Genomic DNA, 25,687 nt, shown 5'->3' on the forward strand with positions numbered 1-25,687 from the left:
TGCAACAGGCACGGGTTCTTCCCAACGACAATGAGGTCTGCAGCCAGGGACCGTCCCAGGGAAATTCCGACAGGCCGCCAACAAGCAAAGACTGTGGATGCCAAAAAAGACCCTGCAAACAGTCACAGGTTCTGCAGGTATGGGGAGCTTTGCAGCCTGTGGTTGGGGACAAACCCTCAAGACAGGGGGGCAGACTATGCGAGGGAGAGAGTCTGCAGATATGGACAGGGAGGTGGAGCGTTAAGGTCTGCAAACAGGCAAAGCTTCAGTCAGAGAAATGCTTCCCAGACAGAAGCAGGTGCTTGAGTCAAAGGCCCTTTAGGCGGCATGGCCAGGATCTGCAGGGGTGGGAGGTGAGGGTGAGCGTTGGGGATGCAGACTGGAAGCCAGCCTCCAGGGAGATGGGAGGGGCCTGGGCGAGCATTCATGAACTTGACAATGAGATCCCGGCTCTGAAAAAAGACACAGACACAGGCCTCTGGAGACAGGCCATGGAGATAGGGAGAGGCTGGCGAAGCCCACACAGGCTCTGTGTCAGCGAAAGTTCCTTCAGAGACGGGGGTTTGCTGAAGAGACGGGGGTTTGCTGAAAGCAGCCGACAGGGAAATGAGCTCTGTGGTCAAGCACAGATACCACAGACACGGGCTAGTTCTGTAGAGGGCCCGGGTTCTGCAAACAGGGACAGGCTTTCTAGAAAGGGATGGGTTCTGGACACAGGCTCTGCTAACGGGGACACGTGGGATTAGGAGTGAAGTGTGCAGGCGGGCACAGGCTCTGCAGAAAGTCAGGGTGCTCCCAGATGGACACAGTGACCCCGGCCGTGATAAGCTCTTCGTAGGAAATGGGTCCTGCAAGCAGACGCCGTTTCTACCCAGGGAAACGCAGGCAGCGGCCTTGGAAAACGTCATAGACGGGACCCAAAGGGCTCAGGTTCTGGAGACAGAACCAGGCTCTGAAACAGAAACAGACCGCGAGGACGGACATTGTCTAGAGACAGACACTCACTGCAGAGGAAACAGGTTCTTCCGACCGGGACCAGCACTGCACACAGGCAAAGCTTTGCCAACAGGAAGTGTCTCTAGGCAAAAAGGCCCAGGCCAGGACCCCAGACAAGCTCTGTGGACGGGACAGGCTGTACACGCAGAGCAGCTTCTGCAATCAAAGCCAGTCTCGTGCTCAGGGAGAGAGGGACACACTAAGAAGACCCAGGTTCTGAAAACAAGGCTCTGAAAATAGACTCGGGACAGAAACAGGCTCCGCGGACAAGACAAATGCTCTGCAAACTCAGGACAGACTGCACACGGGGCTCTGAAGACGCGGACAGACAGCGGGCGAGCGCAGGCTCAGCGGACGGGAGCCGGCTGGGCACATCAGGCACAGACACTCTTAACCCGTAAAACAGAATGGACTTGTAAGAAGCACAGAACCTGCCAACAGCCACTTGAGTTCGTGCTCTGCGGTTCCGAACGTGCCCAGGAGAGAGAAGCGCGGAACGAGAGGTACCTGGGGAAGAGCGGGGATCTCAATCCTGTTACGTCTCGGCAGGTGACTCTCAACTACCCCAGGCTCCTCGGCACCGCTCTTCCGGAACCCTCTGTGTGAGGTTTGCTCATTCCTCCATCCGTGGAAGTCCTTTCTACATGGAACCTGAGTCCTGCAGCTGCAACTTCTTCTTCTCTCTGCTGCTTTGCTCACCAGACCAGAAGTCGCTTCTTTCTGACTTTCTCATTCCCAGTGGCCCTGGCTGAACTCATCTCCCCGCCCCCCTCCACCAGGTCTTTCTTATCAGAGGGAGGGACACCCTTGGCCCTGTGACCCTGCGTGACCAGGGGAAGCCGCGGGAGCAGAGATACAGAGTTACAAAAGCAGAGGCATGGCGTGGCAGGTGCAACGAAGCCAGCCCCGAGGGCAGGGCGCAGGCCCCGGAGGGGAGGGCTCGCAGCCTCTCAAAAAGGGCCAAGGTGGCCCTGGAAGGGGAGGGGGGCAGGGGGGGAGGGGAGGAAGGAGGAGGGAGGAGGGGGAGGGGAGGAAGCAGGTTTTCTCGAAGCCTGGGACCCCTTGGAACACACTCTGGAGACCGCGTAGCTGTTGGTATGGATTCCTGAGGCCAGGGGCTTGTCTTGTTTACCGCCTGCTCTCAGCTGCCTCTCACCCAGCAGCTAGTTGTGGAATGAATGAAACCTGTGGCCTGTGGCTGCCCTGAGGGAAAGTGGGTGGGGAAGGCAGGTCACCGTGAGCTCTCACTGTACCCAGAACTGCTGTTGTAGCCGATGGCCTGCCCACGAGTGACCGGCAGACACGGTGACCGTGGAAAGAAGGTCTCAAGCAACAGAAAACGTGTGATGACACCACGTGACAGGCACAGTGACACCCAGAGGTGATGGGGCAGAAGCAGCGGCCAGTGATAGTGACCAGGGCACAAGCAGGCAGTGAGCAGAGGCACCAACTCTGAGCCGTGGGCCATGCGGGAGGGAAACAGTGACAGAGAGACAGGAAGACAGGCTGGCCTCGGCACCGTGGGCACCACGGGCATCACGGGCACCACGTGGGATGGGGAAGTCAAAGTGGTGGCCAGGCAGTTGGGACTGGGCTGATTGCACTGGGGGGGGGGGGGCGGGGCAGCATCATGCCTGAGGGGCTGGGAGGGTGCCCCAAGATCCAGTTCCAGCCTGGGGGGCCAAACTCTCAAATAGTCCCACCTGTGTTCAGTGGCTTCCAACTGGGTTCTGGGGGGTGGAGGAAGGGATGCTCAAAGGATGGGAGTCCCTTCTACCCTAGCATCCCCTCTTTCCCTCAGGTGGTCCCTTTCCCCCTCAGGGGTCCCTTCCCTCTCCACAGAGCCCGCCCACTCACATGTACCCCTCTCTCCCCTAAGGCTCTCCCTTCCAACACCTCCCCTGAGTGGGGGACCCTGCCTATGTCCTCTCCCTAGACGGGAAGCCCCCTTCTTTTCCCTGGGGGCTGGCTCCCTCCACCCAGGGCCCCTTTTCTCTCCCGGATGCCCAATTCCTCCTCGGATACCCCCTACCCCCCTCTGTCACCCCCCAGTGCCCCTCCTTTCCCCAGGTGCCTCCTTCCATATCCCCTCCACCCACAATGCACCTTCTCCCCCCTACTCCTGCCTCCCCTGGCTCCCCACTCTCCCCTAGGTTCCCCTCCCACCCAGGTGCCTCCTTCTCCAAACACTTCCTTCCTTCCCCCAGCGCCCCCCTTTCCCTGGCACCCCCTCTCCCTACCCAGGCACCCACTGCCTCCTCTGGTGCCCCTTTCTCTCCTGGGATACCTGTGAAAGGAAGGGGGAGGGGTGGGGGTGCTGCCTGCTGGAGGAAAGGAGGGCTGGGCCTGGGTCCCCAGAGATTCAGATTCTGTGGGTGTCAGAGACGCCCACCCATATACAACTGCTACTTCCTTCCCTGCCAGTCGCCCCGGCCATGGCCTCCCTGCCCCGACCAGTGTTCTTACGTGTTGGGCTCCTCGCTGCCTCCCAGTTCTGCCAGCCCCTTGGCAACCCTGAGCCTGTGCCCCCACAGTGCACACCCCTGACTCAACCATCCACGCCAGTTCTCCCAAGCCCCCGGCCCAGCTGTGCCCCGTGCCCCCTCCCGGCCAGGCCTACCTGCTGGGAACTCCGGGCAGCTTCGCCCTGCCTGCGGGCAGTGCTGGGCTGGCACAGGGCCGGGCTCTGCCCACCGCTCCCCCTCCGCTGAAACTCAAGCCCTGCTTCCGCCCTGCAGGACACACCCCATCTCTTGGGGGGCTGGGCATTCACACTTGGTCAATCGGTGAGTCGGTCAACAAATATTGACCCAGCTCTCTGAGAGCCCACCCTTCCTGGAGCTGGGGGCCAGAGAGCAGGGAATGGAGGCCTGCGCTGGGCCAAGCTGTGCATGTGCAATACACTGCGACCTCCCTCCTGAGAGCCCAGGTGGGCTCTGATCCCTGACCCGGAGGCCAGGCCACCCCAGCAAATGGTAGGAGGCAGCAGGACCAAGGCTGGAGGGATGGGTGGGTGGGGGGGGGGGGCAGTCAGGCTCCGTGAGACCCAGGTCCCTGCAGGAGGTCAGGGGAGGTGACAGGGTTCTCTGTAACATCTCTGCTGTCCTCCCCACCCCCAACGTGGGCTCCACGCCCGGCACAGCCCTCCCAGGAAGCCCTGATAGCCATCGTGGGAGAGGCTGGTTTGCCCTGAGTGAGATGACCTAGCTCCCACATCCTGGGCTGCCCCTGCTTTCCTTCCCGATTGGGCGGGGAGGGGGGGTGTCGGGGACATGACCCCCTTGGTCCCACTGACCTCTTCCCCCATTGCCCACCCCAGCCCTCGCCAGGCGGGCTCTCGCCCGCTACTTTGTTCCTTCCCGGCTCATCTTCCCCGGCCCAGCCCGCGAAGGTTAACACCGGCAAAGCGGCAGGGTGGCCCGGCGTGGGCGGGGCTGGCTCCCAGGCCCCGCCCTCCAGGCCCCGCCCCCAGGCTCCCGCCAGTCTGCCTCCAGGGTTCTCTGTCCCGGCAGGTGCAGATCCTGCAGATCTGGACCCTCGTGCAGCCTGCAGCGCGGACAGGATGGGGGGCGGGACGCCTGACTCGGGTCCTCGACTCCACGCCCGGCCCCAAGCCCGGGAGGAGAGCAGCCTTGGGCCCGCGTGGCCCCCACCCCCCATCTGTCTGCAGGCTGCGGAGGGGCAATGACGGGGTCACCAGGGCTGTCACAGCCTGAGAGCGACTCCCGGAGGGCGCTGTGCAGACCTCCAGGGCCTGAGGTGGAGCTGAGCCTACGGGGCCTCCACTGAGGGCGAGTCCTCTGTCCCAATAGCCCCAGGTCCCTGCAAAGGAGAAGGCGCGGCTGCCCTGCGAACCTGTGACGGGCTGTATGGCCTGCTCAGCTGTGCACCCACCCCCTCCAGACACAGCTCGGGCAGGAGAGTCTCAGTTCCGTTCCTGGGGGCAGTGCCACCCCGTGCTCCAATGTGAAGGGGGGTGTCCATGCTGCTCCCCACCTCCGAGGAAAGGCAGGGAGCTGTTAGTCACGTGGGGCTCTTATCAGACTCCCCCTACGCCCCTCGCCTGCCTTGGGAAAGCTTCTTTGACCTGCCTGGGTGACCTGCCTGGAACAGCTTGGGGGGGGTGCTGGGGGGCTCCCTTTTTTTCTTCCCTGGCTGCATCTTTGAGGGCCACGCCCAGAGGTTTGGGGTTAAGTGATCCGGGTACTTGAGGGGCCTGGATTTTTGAGAGCCCTCAGGTGGTTCTAATGGGCAGCCAGAGCTGAGAACCACTAATGGAAGTTTGGGGTCGAAAACCCTGGGTCCCACAGCTTCCTCCTGAGGGTCCCGTGAGCTAGGCTCGGGGATTAGGCTTGTGACCACGCTAGTTTGGTGGCTCTGAGCCCCGACTTTCCTGGTGACCCACGGGCTGGCTTCCAGGCCCCGCCCTCCAGGCCCAGGGTTCTCTGAAGTCCCGGCAGGTGCAGGTCGTGCAGCATGCAGTGCGGGCGGGGTGTGGGGCAGGGGACACCTGACTCGGATCCTCCATTCTACTGCCTGTTAAAACGCCCTGGCCCCCAGCCCATTCCTTGGGCCTGCCGTATACACTGGTGATAAGTGCTCAAACAAACAAATCAGGAGGTGGACTCTCAGTATGCCCAAGTCCCAAGTAGCTTCACCGGCAGCCACAGTTCTCAACCATTTGTCTGTCTGCTTGCACGCAAAGGCGTGAAGCAGTCGGGGTGGGGGCAATGCCAGAAAGGGGGAGGGAAGGCGAAGAGAGGGCCAGGGAGCATATCGAAGGAGTGAAGAGGGGCAGGGACACAGCCAGAGCCCAGCACAGGCTAGCTGTGGGGGGATTTTGGCTTTGTCTCTGGGTAACTGTTATGTTCCCTGGGCTGACACAGGCACAGCCCTGTGCTGTTTGGGATGAGTAACTTGCCTGGTAGAACTCTGTATCCCTGCGACAGACAGAACAGAGGCCGAAGAACATGGGGATCACAGCATCTCAGCCAGGGTACCCCAGGGCTGTGGGTTTAGGCCAGGGGTAGGCAAACTTTTTGACTCGAGGGCCACAATGGGTTCTTAAACTGGACCGGAGGGCTGGAACAAAAGCATGGATGGAGTGTTTGTGTGAACTAATATAAATTCAAAGTAAACATCATTACATAAAAGGGTACAGTCTTTTTTTTTTTTTAGTTTTATTCATTTCAAACGGGCTGGATCCGGCCCGCGGGCCGTAGTTTGCCCACGGCTGGTTTAGGCACACACAGTGCCGGTGGCTCTCAGGGGGCAGGGTGGGGGCTGCTTTTGGAAAGGGCTGGAATCCTTGAGAGAGGATGGTGAGCCAGACTGCTTCTGACAAGCGGGGGGCCTGCTATTGGGCAGCATGGGTTTCTAGTCCACCCCCCCTCCCCCCCCGGGCACGGGGCTCCTGAGATTGTGAAGCATTGCTCCCATACTCTGGGAGACCCAAGGTGCTGGCACTGGCTGGGCAGAGGGTAGAGAATCAAGAATCGAGCGACCAGAGGCGCTACCGGTAGAGAAGCAGTCCATCCACAAGAGGGCGCAGTTTTGTGTTTATTTTTGGCAGGCAGGCAGGACATCATGGCAAATCCCTTGACCAACAAGGCTCACCCCTGAAACGTGCACATTCCACATGTAGTGTTCCCCGAGGAATGCTGGACTGCTCATCACATTCAAATGCCCAACAGAAACCCATGGCCACCCCGACACCAGCCTCCCCCCTAACTGGGGGGAGGGAGTTCGTCTGAGAGAAGCTCCCTGGAGAATGGAGTAGGAACAGACACCATCACGTTACAGTACAGTGGGGACAGAGGCAGCCAGCGGGTCTTGCCTAGGTCGCTCACTGCGAGCGCTTCGAGCTGTCCGCGCCTCTCGCGCTGGCATGCCGCTGTCCATCACAACAGCACCGTGGAAAGCAGAGGCACCGACATCACGAGTGTTTGACCAGAGGGCTGTGTGGTTCTGGATTTTATCAGCCATCTTTACAATGCGGGGCTGCTGTCAGACGTTGCCAGGTTATAGACTTACAGGTTTGTTTTTTTTTTTATTCCCAAAGTTCGAATGCTGCAACCGTGACCAGCCAGTGTCATGAGGGCGTCCCCCGTCATCTCCAAAGTCATCTCATCGAAAGGGCACCACGTCAAAGGAGCTTCCCCACCGACCATCAGCCATGATGGGTGGTGTTCTTTCCTGGTTTTCAAACGTATTGTTGACAAACAGCGAATGGGAGAAACCACAGACCAACACGCAGGATCGCAGAGCCATGGAAGACAGAGCAGTAACAACCTCAGACATGCCTGGGCACCGCCATTCGAGGCCCGGCCCAGAGATATGGCAACTTAGGGGCCAGACTTCTCCACTGAAGGTATCCAGGCCCAGATCCTAGTGTAAAAAATACTTGTCCAGAAGACTCTATGTTGACCTGGTACAGAGGAATCATGGGAACCCAGGTCGTCAGATTTCTCTTTTGGCTAAAGAGTTAGGGATCTTTTGGTACCATGGGAAGGCTATGGCACAGAGAAATAGCTAATCGGTTTCAATTTGGTTTTTAAAGCCCACAATTTAATAAAAGGTAATAATTAAAAACAATACCCGTATTTACCTTAGAAAACATAAACCCCAAACATTCATCTCATTTCTTGGCCTTACGTTAGAAATCTATTGCTTCATTTATAGGTAGATGATTAAAAATATATATAGATATATTTATTTTGATTATGTACATAAAGCAGAATCAAGGATTAAAAATAAAAATGGGATTCTGGAGTGTGGTCCAGTAAGGTGCACAGAATCCAGAACCCGCGGAGTGTGGACTGGGCCTCCCGAGACGTTCTGTGTCCGCGTGGCAGGAGCCGGCTCCACCCTCGGCAGCTCCGTCCTGGGCCAGCACACGGCACGCACGATTTCGGGAACCACTGGGTAAAGTGTCTTCACTCCATCTGGCACTATTTCTAGGTTCTATTCCCCTGAAATATTCTAGAGTTTGTCCTCTCTGCCCTCCCAAACAAGAACCTTGTGGTGCCCAACGAAGGAGGGGCACAGGGGAGGGCCTGAGACTCATCAGGACTGAGTTCTGTGGGGATTTCAACACAGGACAGATGCTGGACTGAAACATTTAAGACATTTAAGGCAGCGGGTTCATTCAACGACGAGTTTTCCAAATCAAGGTGTGGTCACGCCTAGCAAGGAGTTGTTTCTCTTTTAACTGGCATGTGGATTCCTGGGTTCGGAATACTCGGGGATGTTGGGAGACCTGGTTACCCCCGAATACTTACTTCTGAAAGCCGGGCAGGCCACAGGCCAAAGTGCCGTCGGGAGGACGCGATTGGCAGCTGGCTTCCTTGTTTTGTGAATGGCAGCAAAAAAGAAATTTTACTCTGACACCCCATTTCCAGTCTTGTTGGTGCCGGTCGTCGCCCCCACCAGAACCCTGGCGGAGGCCCAACCCACAGAGAGGACTAAGGCACCGGTGCCGACGCGCGAGGGTTCTTTGTAAATGATGTGTCAGAGCCATGCTTTATAGACTTGTCGAACAAGGAACATGGCGCTGCTTGAAACATCTCACTGGGAAAGGCTGCGAAGGGAGCCCCCCTCTCCCCGACTCAGGACAGTGAGCCCCACATCTAGACAGGCTTCCCCAACCCCCGGCTCAGAGATAGGCTGTGCTTCAGGAGAGAAGACCAAGAGATGGCCTTGGGCCACATCAGCGTGCTGGGTGGCTGAGGCCACGGGTTCTCAAGAGAGAACAGGCAGCCTATCACAGGGTCGGATGCCGACTGCAGTTATAAATGAATGAGCACCGCCCTGGGGTGGCGTGCTGGCCCCCTCTGTACCCTTCTGAGTTCCCATGGCCGGTGCCGGGGGAGGGGTGCAGGGGGTGCAGCCTGCCGCGGGGCGGGACACCTGCTCCTGACCCTGTGGAGTGTGCAGCGTAGCAGTGAGCGGAGTCTGAGCATAGGCACAGTGGCAAAGAACAGTGCAACAGCCGCTGGTCAATTCCGTTTGGTGGCAGCGCGGTAGCAGCAAAGAGCATTCCCCAACAGCTCCATGTGTATCCAGCTTTTGGAAAGGAAAGATTTAAAAATCAATCAACAGATTTCTTTCTTTCTTAGATGCAAGGGTTTGAGATTTTTGGGGGGAACTGCTCTACCCCAAACAACAACACAAACACCAAACACAAAGCACACGGAAGTATGGCAGTCGTGTGAAAGCAGGAGTGGCACGGTGCCCCCTTTTCAAGGGAAAAATGTGACCCCCCAAGACCCATCTGTCACCATCCAACATCATCATCATATAAAAGAATCCACTGCTCCCCACAGTGTGGGGCCATACGATTGCAGACCCATCCCAAACGGGGGGCGGCCATGAACGGAGACGCTGACACGGCACACAAACTCCCACCAGGAGCCTGGCCCTGCCACCTGCTGGGAGGCAGCTTCCCGGACTCACTCCCACACCTCGTCACCCGCTCCCCACCAGGTTCTAGAAAATTGTCCTCTTTATCTTGTTAGAGAATCTGAGATAATAAAAGACTAAAAGATGTCTGGAAATATGCTGTATAGAAAAATTAACTCTCAGCTTAAAATAACATTCAAAAAGGCACTTCATCCTCGAGGAGGGAGATTCTGAGTTGGTCAGCTGCTCCGAGCTGGGGTAGGAGGAGGCAGGTTGTCTGCGGGGAAGGGAAGACAGTTGAAAGGAAGTCTGATAGATATCAAGCTTTTTTTTTTTTCTTCTTTTTTCCTCCTTTTTTTCCCTTTTTGGTATGTTTTAAGAAAAGCAAATCCAGTAAAATGCATGTCCCTTTAGGAAATTCGTTAAAAGAGTTCATTTTAAAATAGTTGTTTCTGTTCTTTAAAAATAAAACAGGTAGGTACGGCCACGTTCACCCCGTGGCCCGGAGCACGGCGTGTCCTCACTTCGGCTCCCGGGGCGCGGAGGCCGGGCGGGTCCCCAGGGCTGGGGTCCGAGTGCGCAGGGGAGGCGGCGGCGGCCGGGGCTACCTATTGCAGAGCCTGTGCAGCATGCTGTACACGTCGTCCTCCCGGCTCAGGCCCTCGAAGAACGGGATGAGGTCCAGCAGCTCCGTGTCCGTCATGTCATCGAACCAGGACTGCACAGGCACCTGGAAGACAGGGCGCGGGGGGCAGCAGGCCTGCACCGGGGCTGGCGGCTCCCAGCCTGACCGGGTGCCCGTTTTCTTACGAACATGCTCTTCGGTAAGGAGGCCAGGTATCTCGCCTTCACCACCACCATCATCGTTTTGTTTGTCCCCCCCGCCCCAACCGAGACCAACCCAAAGCAACCCGGTTGGGGGCACTGGCTCGGGAAGGCGGGTCACGGGGACCCAGCTCGCACACTGTGGCCTGTTCTGTTTTCCTGCCGCAGAAAGGGTGGCCGGAGCGCAGAATATGTGAGAACTAGCCTTGCTACTTGCTACTCTTTCCATCCAGCCGACTCCTTGTACCTCAGAGCTAAGTGTGTATAATGTTGGTGACATAATCACACAGAGAATTATTTCCAGTAATTTCAAAAGACAGTGTTGTCTGTACATTTCTCCCCCAAACCCTAGATGTATCCAATTGTCTTATTATTAGCAATGACATTAGTACTGCTCTTTTGAAATTATTAGGGATAGACTATAAAATAAATACAATATTAATGATGTTAGTATCTTTAGAAATCAAGAGTTTTAGTTTAAGAGGAGACAAATACAAAAAAAAAAGAAAAAGAAATGAAGTAAAAACACTGGGAAAAACCCAGGTGAATTTATGATTTAGTTTGCACTTCAAAAATATGTATATTTTAGCTCTGTCCAGTAGAAAGGGCTAGAAGCAAAGGACATTCCAGTAACAATGAGAACCCCCCCCCCCATACACATTATGGTCTCCAAATACCCTCTCCACTAACAGGAACCAGGCTCCAGAGAAAAGTGGCTGATTTCAAGGCTGAAGCCAGAAATGGATAAGATGAGTCCGGAACATCCTGTTGTACCAGAAAGTAGGAAGCTATCAAAGACTATTGTTACTTGAAGAGGTGTCTACCGGCCAAAGCTGAATATGTAAGCATACAAAAGAGTGATAAATGGATTAAACTGTAACTATAAAAAAAATCCACGAGTTCATGATGGTACCAACAACAACAAAATATCATTGACTACTTTTGGAAGTTGCTAGAGCTCCAACTCGTTATTCTGAAATGGTAGACTTAAAGACAAAGAACTGAGATTTTAGCCTGCCTTCCCTATTCAAACATTCAAACTGAACTTGAGGGTACTGAAGCAGTCAATAGGGGCAAGTGTAATTAAAAAAAAATTAGAATCCTAGCCAACAAATGCAGAGAGAATGATAAAGGGTAGAAATCACCATTTTGCCATTCCTAATGAAGTAGTGGGTGTAGGCAATGAGCAACGGCTGCTTATACTTTTAGGACAAAAGGTTGGTGGGGAATTTTAAAATGGACAACTGGACCCAAAGATCAATTTAAAATCTTTAAAAGTGGGACAACCTGAGATTCTATGTCTCCTGAGATGATACCACAAGGGCACACAATACCGCCTATGACATATTCTTGGCGGGGGGGCGGTGGGGGGGGGGAAAGAACCTGAGTTTAATTAAGAAGTACTGATCTAACTTTGTGTCAAAGGAAATATACTGCCTGGCTGGCGTGGCTCAGTGGTTGAGCGTTGACCTATGAACCAAGAGGTCACAGTTTGATTCCTGGTCAGGGTACATGCCTGGGTTGCTTGCAGCTCCATCCCCAGTGTGGGGTGTGCAGGAGGCAGCTGATCAACGATTCTCTCTCATCATTGATGTTTCTATCTCTCTCTTTCCCTCTCCCTTCCTCTCTGAAATCATTAAAAATATATTAAGAAAGAAAAGATACTGGCTGTGAAAACATATCAAACACCACCATGAGGCTGCAATCGGGCAAATCCAGAATGTAGGAAATTTCTACGAGACCAGTAACCAGAATTTCCTCAACAAACAAAAGGCATGAAGACATTAAAGGGTGAGGGAAGACGTGTTGTTGAGGTTATGCAAGAATTAAGAGACCTATGAAGCAAATGTCTTGTTTGGATTCTGGTTCAAACCAAACCTAAGAAAGCATTTCGCGATAAATGGACGTAGTCTGGACATTAGGTGGGAGTAACTGTTCGTTTTGTCAGATGTGCTAACTGAACCGTGATCACATTAAAAAGTGATCCTTATCTGCTAGAGACACAAAATGAATTATGTTGAATTTGATTAACTCATTACAATGAACATGTTAAATATAATAAGTTTTGAAGGTTGATTAAAAGGATGATTACACCCTAACTGAATCTGGTTTATAAGTGGAGCAGCCAAGTTCTGCTGAGTCTGAGAGGCCGGGCTGACCTCTCTTCCCTGGACACGCAGGGCGGGAGGGGTCTTATTCTGAGAGTCGTGCTGCACCCAGTGAGTCCACAGGAGAGCTGCCACGCTCCAGGGCGTTTTCTGTAGGAAATGTTCCCATTGTACACGTTTTGCACATCATTTCGAGGCAGTAAGCGTGGCAGCCTGGGGAGACCTTATTCAGGTGTTTTATTCACTCTTGTTTAAGAACTGCTTCTGTTGAAGATGCCACCCAGGCCTTCTGAGTCTACAGGGGCCCTAAGTCCTGGGCAGCAGCCAGCTCCAGAAGGTTCGTGACAGATAGAGCCCTTCTCAGTAACTGTCCCAAAGATGCTAACATACAGGCTCACTGAGCACTTACCCATCGCAAGCACCATGTTGCATGTACTGCCACAATGACACAATGAATCCTCCAATAATCCTATGAGATCAGCATTCCCATAATCCCCATGGAGGTTAAACAACCGGGTCAGTGTCATGCAGGGGCTCAGGGGCAGAGTTGGGATTTCACCAAGGAAAAGGCCAAGAGAGCTTGCATAGGTGCCGGAAGGTACAGCCGTGCCAGTTGTGGTTAAGCATCGACCTCTCAATCAGGAGGTCAGGGCACATGGCCAGGTTGCGGGCTCGATCAATTAAATACATCAAAAGAAAAAAAAGAAAAGAAGACAAGACAGAGCTGAGATGGAGCCCTGTGCTCTTCCTCCCGGGAGCTACTTACTGCGTTCTCAGGGTGGAAGATGTACGAGGCCGGAGAATTGTCCACGATGATCACTTTGCTCAGCTCCCGTCCCAGGCGACTCAGGTCTTTCACGTAGTTCCCTCGATGGAAAACACAGGATTCTCTGAAGAGCCGGGCCCGGAACACACCCCAGCGGTCCAGCAGGTCAGCCACGGGGTCTGCATACTGGAAGGCAGGTGTTGCCATGAAGGCTGGCGCCGGGAACCCAGAAACCCTGACCTACCGCAGCCTTACTTTTCTCAAGAGGGATTTACACCAGGATCCTGGTTATTTCCTGGTTATTTCCTCCGTGTGTGTGAGACACCCTGGGTTCTCCCGTTTCTCTCACTTCTCTTACCCAATCCATCAGGAGTTCTTGTCCACCCACCGCAGGGTCCCGGCCCTCGCCCCGTCCTCGAATCCAGCCTGGGGTGGCCTCCTCTTCCCCTTGGCCACCCTCCCAGCGACTCACTTGCCATAAGGCCTGCGCTCCTCACCGCCGCCCGTCAAGCCTGCAGCTGCGTGACTCCTGTGACCTCTCCGCCCCACCTCACATCACGTGAGCCACAGTGGCTTTGAACATAGTGAGAACCAGGGCTCCCCCTGCCTGGAACTGTCACTCCCCAGCTCTCTGCGTGAGCCTCTCCTGCACCCTCGTTTCTCAGGCCTTGGCGTCCCTCACCACCCGCCGAGGGTCCTCCTGCATCTTCCTTGCGGATACTGCTCCATTCCTCACAGAGCTCATCACACGTAGGATTGCTTTATTTTCTCTTTCCTGTTGTGCTCACCTTGCACTTTGCAGAGTGCCGATCCCATGGTGAGGGCTCGGTAAGTACTAGTTTCAGCCATGAACAACAGATGAGCTGACATTTATGTATGTATGTATGTATGTATGTATTTTGGAGCTGACTTTTAATTGGGCTTGTGTGGCATGAAGCCACACTGCCCCCTAGAGGTGCTCTGGGCAACTGGTCTGCCCAGCCCCTGACTGTCTCAGGATGGGGCCCAGACACCCACTTCCATTCACCGGGAGTTGATGGGAGGGAGTCTGAGCCCCGCCTGCAGCTGGGGATCACCCTGCCTGGTCCTCTCTCACGGCCTGGGCAGTTTTCCCCAGCAGGCTGTGGAGAACAGTATGGAGTTTCCTCAAAAAACTAAAAATGGAACTTCCATTTGACCCTGTGATCCCACTTCTAGGAATATATCCCAAGAATCCAGAAACACCAATCAGAAAGGATATATGCACCCCTATGTTCATAGCAGCACAATTTACCATAGCTAAGATTTGGAATCAGCCTAAGTGCCCATCAGCAGATGAGTGGATTAAAAAACTTTGGCACATCTATGCAATGGAATACTATGCCGCAGTAAAAAGGGAGGAAATCCTACCATTTGCAACAGCATGGATGGAGCTGGAGAGCATTATGCTAAGTGAAATAAGTCAGTCAGAGAAAGATAAATATCACATGATCTCACTCATTTGTGGACTATAATGAACAACATAAACTGATGAACAAAAACAGATTCAGAGACAGAGAAGCATGGATCAGATGCTCAAACCTCAGAGGGAAGGTAGGGGAGGGTGGGGGTGAGGGGGAGAGATCAAGCAAAGGACTTATATGCATGCATATAAGCATAAACGATGGACGCAGACACCAAGGGGGTGAGGGTGCGGGCAAGACTGGGGGGATGAGGGGACAATGGGGGGACAAAGACACATTTGTAATACCTTAATCAATAAAAAGTTAAAAAAAATTAAAAACAAAACAAAACAAAGAAAAGAAATAAAGGGGTCGTCCCTGAGGGAAAATCTTCGTAAATGGAGATATCTGAAAGACTGGGCCAGACGGAGGGGCTGGAGCTGGAGGCAAGATGGCAGTTCCAACCCCAATGTGAGGCCAGGCCTCGGCACCAGACACCAGTGTGGGGCACGGCCAGGTGTCACCAGGGGCCCAGCGACGGCCCCGGAGGCAGAGAGTAACCAAGGCTGGCGGTGCTGGGAAGGCCAGCAGGGAAGGCACGCAGCCCGAGTGCAGAGCAGCCGCCAGCAGGGCTGCAGGGCCACAGGCAGCAGCTCCGAGGCCATGACCAGCCTCTCTCTCCAGGGACCTTGTGAGGGAGGCTGAGCCCAGGAGCAGGCTGCACTTCCTGCTGACCACTGGGGCGAGTGCTCAGGGCGCTGCAGCTTTCTGCTGGGAGGCAGCCAGGCACCACGTGGGCGGGTCCTAGGGAGCTCACTCTACGTGGAAAGGATGATGGACGTCCTCACAATCACTGACGCTGGTCACGGCATGCATCTTCCAAGGGCGTGTCCAGGCCTAGGGCCTCAGGCCTTGGAGATGGGCTGGGGGAGGTGAGCTTTCTAGGCCTGGGCCTGCATCTCTAGCTCTCTGCTGTCGTCCAGGGCCTACTATCGTGCTGGGCACACAGTAGGTACTATGTAAATATTTGTTGGGGGACTGAGTGAGTGGAAGGGGACTGAGTGAGTGGAAGGGGACTGAGTGAGTAGAGGAAACGAAGATGAGGATGCAGACACGGAAGGGCCCTGCCAGTCAGCTCAGGGTTCCTGTTGGCCCCGGGCAGTGGGCAGGAGGTCACTGCACCAATGGTGCTGGCTGGGAGCTGAGTCCAGAGCCAAGCACTGGGGAGCGCCCACCTGTCAGCACAGCTTGGGCATCAGGGAGGAAAGGGGCTGGAAGGCCCAGCCGGGCTGGAGTAGCAGCGGGAGAAGGTGGAGAGACAGATGGAGGGACAGGTGGGAGCCGTCCAGGAAGAGACGGAACAAGGATGTGGAAGCGGGCGCTGGGGACAACGCCAAGGGGGAGCACTTTCAATTTTGCCAAAGAAAAAGCAGCCCTCAGTCCACCGGCACCGGTGCAATCTTCCTGTTCACTGTTTCTTTGCTTATCACTTGGGGCCCCTCAGCACCCAGAGCACTGGCAGGAGCGCCTGTAGCACAGTCAGACTCGGTATCATTCATCGGAAGCGTACACACTGGGAAGATGACGTCTTCTCCGAGGCCACGTTCTCGGTTCAGTGCACAAGAGTAAGGCCCAGATCTTGGATTCTGGTTCTGCCGGCTCATGCGTTAAGGCCTGGCAATGAGCCTGCAGGAATGGTGTGCAGGTGAGGGTCTCTCTCACCTTGGCCATGACAGAGAGATGGCCCAAACCAGGACCGCCCAGGCAGGCAAAGCAGCCCATTTGGGAACTTGGAGGCCGAGATCCCAGCCTGCAGAGAAGGGAGCCATCCGGGTACCGGACCTGGGGCGGCAGCTGCAGGTGAGTCCTCGGAGCAGATCTGAGACAGGCTCATGGCTAACTTGGGCTCCACAAAGCTCATCTTTGGGGCCACTCAGGGTCTCTGAGGTGCCCATGGAGACACTGGTGGTGCCACTAAGAAATGGATGGTGTTGCCCAGCCAGTGTGGCTCCGTGGTTGAGCGTCAATCTATGAACCAAGAGGTCACAGTTCGATTCCCAGTCAGGGCACATGCCGGGTTGCTGGCTTGACCCCCAGCAGGGAGCGTGCAGGAGGCAGCTGATCCAGGATTCTCTCTCATCATTGATGTTTCTATCTCTCTCCCTCTTTCCCTTCCTCTCTCTGAAATCAATAACACACACACACACACACACACACACACACACACAAATGTGTATACATACATAATTGAAAAAAAGAATGGTGTTGGCCCCGTCAGAGTCAATGGCCACACGAGGATCTTCTCTGGGGAGCAGGGGCCTGCTTGTCTGTCCCACAAGCACAGGAGCCTCAGCGCACCTGCTAAAGCAGGGGTCCTCAAACTACGGCCCGCGGGCCACATGCAAATACAAATATTGTATTTGTTCCCGTTTTGTTTTTTTACTTCAAAATAAGATATGTGCAGTGTGCATAGGAATTTGTTCATAGTTTTTTTTTTTAAACTATAGTCCGGCCCTCCAATGGTCTGAGGGACCGTGAACTGGCCCCCTGTTTAAAAAGTTTGAGGACCCCTGTGCTAAAGGGTAGACTAAACCATGTCCGGGTCCCGTGAACCTGATAATTCCCGTGAACGGTGGGAGAGGGCAAAGAAAGCACTCTGTTGGCTCAGAGCCAATGTAGACGCCAGGTCAGAGACTCATACCAAGCTACAGAGTCAAAACATGTGAACCACTTGATCATCATTACACGTATGATATCGAACAATGACACCGGGAGCACGTGCCGCGTGACAGTGCCCAGCGGAGCGTACGGAACACAGCAGGTGTCCCTGAGTCCTTGCTGAACATGAATCCAGCCCTTTACCTGCCTTACTTTGGTCCACCCCACGAGGCAGATGAAATGATCCCCGATGAATAGGAACTGAGTCGAGAAGCGAAGTAACTTGCCTGAGATCACAGTCCTCATTAGCGCAGTCAGAACCCTCACTGGGCCCAGGCATGCGGGTCAGTGGCTGGCACTGACCTCTCCCCCAGACCCGTGCAACTACCCGAGGGCACAGAGGCCTGAGCCTCCAGCACAGCGGTTCTCAACCTGTGGGTCCCGACCCCTTTGGCGGTCGAACGACCCTTTCACAGGGGTCGCCTAAGACCTTCCTGCATATCAGATATTTACATGACGACTCATAACAGTAGCAACATTACAGTTATGAAGTAGCAACGAAAATAATTTTATGGTTGGGTCACACCATGAGGAACTGTATTTAAAGGGCCAGAAGGTTGAGAACCACTGCCTAGCACATGGTTGCCAGAGAACAGGTGAGATGCAGACACCCTTCTTGGTGACGCTGGACACCTTTGTGATTTCCTGCTCTGTGGACAACCAGCTGCAGGCGGCCGCGCGCAGCCCCTTCACGGAGCGTTTGTTCTGAGTGCTCCCTGTCACCATGGTAACCCAGAAGCCTTTCAGGCTGGCACTGTGCACGCACAGGGCCTGCATCCATCCCATCTGGGGTGGGAATGTGTCACCATAGAAACAGCTTCCCCCACCTTACCAAAGGGCTGTCTGATAGACAGGGGTGGGGGTGGAGGGGCTGGGAGCTCAGGGCTGGGGCAGGACGCACCTTGGCCAGGCTGGCAGTGAAGAGAACGCACTCAAAGAGCTGGCCCATCCTCTGGAGGAACTCGTCCACGTGCGGCCGCTTCAGCACGTACACCTGCAACGGCAGGAAGCAGCGAGCGGCGGCGTGAGAGCAGGCACCGGGGATGGCTCGGGTCCGACCGCCAGTGCAGGGAGGGTTCCTAAAATGACCCATGACCCCGCCTCCTGCCCGCGGGGTCTATGAGCCGGACGAAGACCCAGATTTTACGAGGGGCTCGTACTCTGCTGTGGCACTTCACGCCAGACACACACTCCGATTGGGCTCCGGGTCTGAGTCCGGCGTCAACGCCCCTCCCCCGCCCCCAAACCACAAAGGAAGGCTGAGCGGGGTCCCGAGGGCCTGGGATTTTCAGACCCAGGGAATGGAAGGGCCGTGCCCTGTTTGTGAGAAACAAGTCATTCATTTCACTGTGTTCCTGGGCACACGCTCTGGGCGAGGCTGTGTGTGGACCCAGGCCATGGCGAGGAGCATCCCTTGTAGGTCCAGGCCTGGCCCAGCAGGTCCTCTGATGGGAACACCTCCCTCGTGGGCTTGGGACGGCACCGTGGACACCACAAAGGCCCTGCGCTTGGGCCTGGAACAGCAATGAATGGTTCGGGGGATGTGAAGCAGCCGAATCCCAGGCCCCAGACAGGAGCCATCAGGGGAGGCCGCCCCGCAGAGGGGGCAAAGCGTTTTCTAGAGGGGCGGGGCCCGTGCTCCTGACTGAACAAATCCGAGGACACGGAGATGGTTGGGAAGGCAACGCTGGTGAGAAAGATAGAGGAGGTAGGAGGAGGGGAGAACCAATTAAAACCTGAACAAATTCCAAGCGAAATTAGCCACGTCCCTAAAATAAATCAGACTTGTTAAAATTCAATTCCGTTTGTGTTCACGGAGCCTCGGCTCCGTGCTCAGCCTGAAGCAGTTACAAAGATGAGTAACACCCAGGCCTGGCCCTTAAAGAGCGCACAGTCTAGAGCAGACACACACACAAAACAGACCAAAATAAGCATGCACAGCAGTTACAGCAGAGGCGTAAACTAAGGACAATCAACTGCCCTGGGGAGGGGAGGGAAGCACAGAAGGTAATGTTTAGCCTGGACCTTGAGGGATGAATAGGAGTTCACCAGGCCAATAAGGAAAAGCGAGCTTCCCAGCAGAGGAAACAGTAATAAGCATGAGACCTCGACTGGAAATACGTGGGGCGTCAGAGAATGGCCCGTGCCCTGCGTGACCAGCCCTCCAGCGACAGCCATCGGAGAAGGGAGATGGGGGAGAGGAGAAGTGGCCCAAGACGAGGTGTGAGAGACAGGTGGGAGCGAGTATGCGGGGCCCTGAATTTCGGCAGATGGAGCAGGTTGGACATCCTACAAGAGGAGGAACAGAGGGGAGACGGGGGTTCTGTACCACACAGGAATTCTTTCTTTCTTTCATTTTTTTTTAAAAAATATTTTTATTGCTTTCAGAGAGGAAGGGAGAGGGAGAGGGAGATAGAAACATCAATAATGATCTGCCTCCTGCACGCCTCCTACTGGGGATGGAGCCTGTGACCCGGGAATATCCCCCGACTGGGAATTGAACCATGACCTCCTGGTTCATAGGTTGACGCTCAAGCACTGAGCCACCGTGGCTGGGGCACACAGGAATTCTGTAGAGCCAGGACTTGGTGGGACACTCGTGGCCGAATGAAAGAGTAAAGCGAGCATGGGTCTGTGGCCGAGGGTGCAGTGAGGGGCCAGGGGTCTGCGGAGCTGGGTGGCCGGGTGGGGGCTGAGGGCGGGGCCAGCGGCTGCAGCAGCTCCAGGCGCTCTCTTTGCCCAGGAGCCTCTTGGTGCAGGGAATGGCGTGGCCCGGGGTCCTCAGTCTCCCTGGGAATGCTGCTTGGAAAGCAAGCTTCGCTGCCAGCAAAGGGCAGGAGGCTGCTTTGGGAACTCTGGTGTTGGTGCCTCTGGCAGAGAGGAGGGTCCGGGGCCCGGATGCCGGCGTCCAGGCCCGCGTCCCCGTGCAAGTAACCGAGAATAGGCCCATCGGGACCTGCACAGCCTATCCTGGATTACTTGAACGAGGCCACGGCCTCGCCAGGGCTTTGGTCCTCCTCCTGGCGCCTGTGGCTTCATTCCCTCAGGACAGAGAGTGTTTGATCCCCGCCCCGTGCCCTGGGGTCTCATAGAACAGTCTGGAGGGAGGCTGGGGGAGCTGGTCTGGCCACAGCAGGTCAGGCCCCGAGGGTCACGCTCACAGTCACGAGGTATTAATGTCTCTCCTCATTCTTGCCATGCCAGTGGGCAGCCTCTGCTTCGGCTCATTACTTTGTAACATGAGCCAAGATAATAAGTGCAGAAGCCTTAACTGCTTCTCAGACGCTCAAGTTAATTCAGGGGATGCTTTTGCAAATGTTAAATGCCCAAGGGCCTGCCGTTCTGGCTCCCCTGATGGCTTTTAAAAGCATGAAGTGTGGAGATGCTAGGGACAAAGCTGCCTTCTCCAGGGGCGGCTTCCTGGCAGGGCCTCCTGGCAGGCAGGAAAGAGACGGAAGTGTCAGCGGAAGAGTCTCATTTGAATTCTTTATGTTGTCTTGCCCTTGAGACAACACGTTCTCTGGCTGAGTCTCGGTTTCCCCATCTGGACATGAGGTGGCCGGACCGGCTGATTTCCAGGGCCTTGGCAGTTCTGACACCCTCCACTCAAGGACCAGAGGCTACGGGCATTGCTAAGGAGACACATCCTGTTATGGGTCAAGCACTGGGAGAGAGTTCCCTTCCTGGGATGTGAACTATCAGGCCAGAGACTCCCACTCCAAGACCGCGGCGCGGACAGGAAGATAGGTGGTCAGATCGCCCCTGTGGGAACCGCCACAAAGGCCCTGTGGCCTTCAAAGCTACTTTTCCCGCCATGTTTCCAATATGTTCATAAATGAAGTTATTCCCGGGGGAGCTTCATGCAGATAAGGAGGAAACATCAGGACCAAGATGCAAGCCAACGGACTAGGCCAGGGTTGGGCAAACTTTTTGACTCGAGGGCCACAATGGGTTCTTAAACTGGACCGGAGGGCCGGAACAAAAGCATGGATGGAGTGTTTGTGTGAACTAATATAAATTCAAAGTAAACATCATTACATAAAAGGGTACGGTCTTTTTTTTTTTTAGTTTTATTCATTTCAAACGGGCCGGATCCGGCCCACGGGCCGTAGTTTGCCCACGGCTGGACTAGGCTCTCTATGCAACGCCGCCCGAGGATCCCAAACTCCCACCCTTCTCCCTTTCTCTAAAGATTCCCTGGAGAACATGGTGCAGGAGCGACAAGATCAGGTTGGAGTGGCCGACATGGGAAATGGACCCCTTTTCCTGAGAATCCACCGTAAGTGGCTGCCGTGCGGCCTTTTCCTGTCGCCTGCTAGGAGAGTAGCCGAAAGCAATTACACGAGGAAGTTAATTAGACCATCCAGCCAGACCAGTGGAGGGCACAGAAACCTCTAAGCGCCTGCATCAAATCAAAGAACGATTTGAACTTGCAACCACATCTGATATTTATAATTTCCCTTACACACTCAGGATACAAATTTAAGAGGGAAAAGAAAAAGAGCAGGATACCGTTGTATTTACTTTACAAAGCTTGCTTCCTTTTGATTCAATAAAAAGATTATTATTGAAATGGGAAGTTAAAGTCCAGAAGAAATGTAATTATTAAAACATATTCATCGAAATTCAGATTTTGGCTCTGATTTCTTACCTGATGTATCGTTCCATCGATTTCAACCGGAACAATAAAATCAGCGTTACTAATAGGCTAGAGAGAAAAGAAACCCTCGTTAATACGTCTCGAAGGGTGAAATAAAATGGAAAATTTTAGCGAGAAAAGCGCTTGCCTGGACCAATGTGTTTACTATTGGGAAAAACAGTTCAGAAGGATGTTGGAGCGCGCCTGGGTTCCTTAAAACAAGCACAAGCAGGAGAGCATATTATTATTTTTTCAGACTATCGTTACATTTTCAGCATCTTGGTCCAACCTCTTCATCACCTGCCTTTGCCTCAACCACTAAGTGGGGGGCAGCCTGGCTAGGGAATGGGGCTCAGGAGCTCAGCTCTGGTCTAAAGCCCAGATAACACGGAACCACCACTGGCCACCAGGGGGAGGCGATGAGAGCCCAATGGTCCCAGAGGACAGTGCTACTTTGGGGGCAATAATTAACACTGGGCCCACGAGTGCCAGCTGCCTAATGACAGGCAGGAGATGCTCAGTCCATGGACACAAAGCAGGGCCAAGGACTTGTGGGGGTGGAGTTAGAGGCCACACAGCACGAGCTGGGGCAGGCTCTCTCTGGACCCCATCCCTCCTCTCTTCCACAGCTGCTGTGACGCGTGTCCACGGCTCCATCCAGTCCTGAGCACCAGGGATTTCAGGCCACCCTTGTGGCTCTGGCCTAAGTCACACTCACAAACGGCGGGATATTTCAGATAAGGCTGCCCATCTTAATGCCATCTAACAGTCAACTATGATTCTCCAGCAGCCGCTACGTTCCCAACGACGGACTCACAAAGAATTCTAAACGGAACTCCACAAATCAGGTAGAAAACGACTCCAGTGAACAGGCCCAGGAGAATCATCAGGGTTCAAAACCTTGGGACGAGCAGGAGAGTCAGGGAGGGAAGGAGAAGGTGCGGGGTGGCCCTGGGCAGGGGTTTGGGTACAGATTCTCTGGTCAGACTCTGACCTGGGGTCTGCCTTGAAGCCAATCACTGTACACATTCTCCTTTGCTATGTAAATGGAAGAAAACCAGAAAATACAGCCATCACTAAGCACATCACTAAGCACGCTGTAGAGCACCTGAGGCTTGAGATAACAGTTCATTCACTCCTATGGCTGGGAGGCCAAGGACGAGTTCACAACTGAAATAATTTCGTGACTAAAATACGGAATCATCCTAAAAAGCAAAATGGGGCCGAGGGAAGCAGCTCCCACGAGGCATTAGACTGTGAAATCATACTCCACCGAGTATATTGAAAGAACAAAAACATCCCCGGCTCAGAGAAGGCCCTGCCCTTGATCCCGTCACGTGACGGTGTGGAGGAGGCCATGGGCGCCAAGGCCGGGGTGCACAAGCGTATGTGCTGTACAAGTTCAAGGAGAGAGGCTCACAGCCTTTGAATTCTCAAAGGGCTCTGAAATGCCCAGAACATTAAAAAAACCCATACAATCAAGACTATTCTGCTTGCCAATGCAGGCAGGCCAGGCAAGAAGAAATGAGGAGATGCTGTCCACATTCAGGGGCCTATGAATGCCCTGGGAGCGGGCCCTGGAGACACCAAGGGCTGCGAGCCCGCCTGCGGAGCCAGGAGCTCAGCAACCTTGGGCGGTCTGGCCAGCGTTGCCTACCCTCCCAGAGCTGCTTGGGGGGCAGCTGTCTATGATGTGATGGCGACTGACCCTTGCCCTAAAGGGCTTCCCTCCCTCCAGAGGGACTTGAAAAAGTTCTTGCTCGTGGTGGGAGGGGACAAAGGGTAAGGGTTCCAGTGCCTTTCAGGGCTGAGCTGGGCCTCAGGCCACTGCAGCCCCTGGTCCAGTCCTGGGTGGGCCCTTGAGGTGGTGGGTGGTACCACCTGCCCCACCGGCCAGATGGCCATGTGTCACTGCTAAAGGCAAGTGTGGCCTCTCCTCCTCTCTCCCAAAGGACCCAAAGGTAGGCACCTGGCCCTGACCTGTCCAGGAAGGCCTGTGTTTAGTGAGAGCAGGCGAAGGAAAACGATGTTGGCACGAAGGCCTGCAGGCAGATTGATGGCTCTTCCGCTTCCCACACACCATCAAGGGACGCCTGGTTACGTGAGACACGTGCCCCATCTTGGACGGGGCCTCCATGTGAAGTAGGGGCGTCTCGGGATGCGCTACATAGAGGAACGTGGTCTAACTGGCCAGCGATGCCAGAGATACCCCGAGGCAAACAGGACCAGGACCCTAAACACCGCTTTCTCCCCCCAGCACACCAATCCCCTATTTCCAAACCTTTTCATCATTGGCCTCTTTGAAATAATTTACTCCTTTTTTAAAAAAATGGAAAATAGTTAATGAGCTCATTTCTCAATAGTGTAATTACAGCTGCTCCCGCATGGAGGTCCTCTGGTAATTTGTAATTAAGTTTTGCTCTGATTCTGACGGGGACCTGGGGAGTGAGGGAGGTGATAAGATATAGACTACCTGCCCGGCCAGTGTGGCTCAGTGGTGGAGCATCGGCCTTTGAACCGGGAGGTCACGGTTCAGTTCCCGGTCAGGGCACATGCCTGGGTTGCAGGCTCGATCCCCAATGTGGAGTGTGCAGGAGGCAGCCGATTAGTGATTCTTTCTCATCATTTGATGTTTCTATCTCTCTCTCCCTCTCTGAAATCAATAAAAAATATATATTTTTTAAAAACTGTAGACTATCTGATGCTCACCTTGACATCACAGAAGCCCCCCTTCAGGGGAAAAGCCATTTAGCAGGTGGACACTCATTTAGCTGCGAAGCTTCTCAAATCCCTAGCAACCTCCTGTGATGAAAATGGTCAAGATAAACGGCGGAATCTGTTCAGAGGCCGTCGCTCTGGAAGTCATCTTCGGTGTTGGACATCTTTCAAACATGGGTCTGGGAAAACTTCCAGGAGAGCAGGTTGCTCGGACCGTGCCCCCCCCCGCACCCCTCCCGGTAACACATATGGCCGGCCCTCTGGTTACCCTGACAAATACACTGCAATGTCCCGGGACACCAGTGCACCGCCGGCCGTGTGCCTCCTGAGAAGCACCTCTGAGGTGAAAGTGCTGGAAAGTCCCATCTCATACCTAGGAATGGGTCTCAGGGCTCCTGGCAGCCCAGCATCCCCCTCCTGCCAAACCCATGATGTTAATATTCAACTCCCTGAGTTACTGTTCACCTGAGTTAATAAGCAACTGTTATTGGGATTTCTTCATGAACATGAAGCCACACACTAACCACCATACGTTTCCACCCGATGGCACCAAAGCACAGAGATCGCGGACGGTCTTTACGCTGACTCACCTTGAATGAGCTGTGCACCAACGTCTCATCTAAATCAATGACCACACATTTCTTTCCATAGTCGAGCACCGTCACCTCGGGCAGGAGGTATTTAGCTGGTGGCTGAAGAAAAAAGGAACTGTTATTACCTTGATGTAAAAGACACACCCATCCTCTTATTGCCATATTGTACTATGTTAATGAGGTTAAAAAGGAAACCAAACATTTATTTATTTTAAATTCTTTATTGTTTATAGTATTATACAAGTCTCCTTTTCCCCCCATTGGCCTCTCCCTGGCTTCCCCCAGCCCCCAGCACATGCCCTCACCCCCCTACTGTCTGTGTCCATTGGTTATGCTCATATGCATGTATACAAGTTCTCACTCTTACTCACCTGCATTTCCTCCCCGTCCTGCCTTTGTTTCCAGCAGACCTTACCTGTGAAATTTCTTTCCTCTCCATCCTCCAACTCTTTCCTCCTGCAGGACCCAGCTCAAATATCTCCTCTTCCATGAAGTGCTCTCTG

The 25,687-nt window shown here is 54.3% G+C and overlaps 2 protein-coding genes across 4 annotated transcripts in view; both read right to left on the reverse strand.

Annotated features, from left to right (window-relative positions):
* Window positions 1-13,197, reverse strand: part of VILL (villin like) — a 26,193-nt gene extending 12,996 nt beyond the window's left edge. Inside the window, 1 exon segment of the mRNA XM_023764183.1 lies at window positions 13,096-13,197. The gene's annotated coding sequence lies outside the window, so the exon portion shown is untranslated.
* Window positions 8,848-25,687, reverse strand: part of CTDSPL (CTD small phosphatase like) — a 78,709-nt gene continuing 61,869 nt past the window's right edge. For 2 of the 3 annotated variants that reach the window (XM_023764150.1, XM_023764149.1), the window contains 5 exons: window positions 25,182-25,283; window positions 21,886-21,942; window positions 18,136-18,228; window positions 13,096-13,281; window positions 9,542-10,126 (listed from right to left, as the gene is read on the reverse strand). In XM_023764150.1, coding sequence (XP_023619918.1) covers window positions 10,001-10,126; window positions 13,096-13,281; window positions 18,136-18,228; window positions 21,886-21,942; window positions 25,182-25,283 — 564 coding nt within the window. In that variant the 3' untranslated portion in view covers window positions 9,542-10,000. Of the gene's footprint in view, window positions 9,061-9,541; window positions 10,127-13,095; window positions 13,282-18,135; window positions 18,229-21,885; window positions 21,943-25,181; window positions 25,284-25,687 lie in introns of those variants that run through there. The other variant, XM_023764148.1, reaches the window with a different exon arrangement.

The sequence above is a fragment of the Myotis lucifugus genome, unplaced genomic scaffold, assembly GCF_000147115.1.
Source record: "Myotis lucifugus unplaced genomic scaffold, Myoluc2.0 scaffold_319, whole genome shotgun sequence".
NCBI lineage: Eukaryota > Metazoa > Chordata > Mammalia > Chiroptera > Vespertilionidae > Myotis > Myotis lucifugus.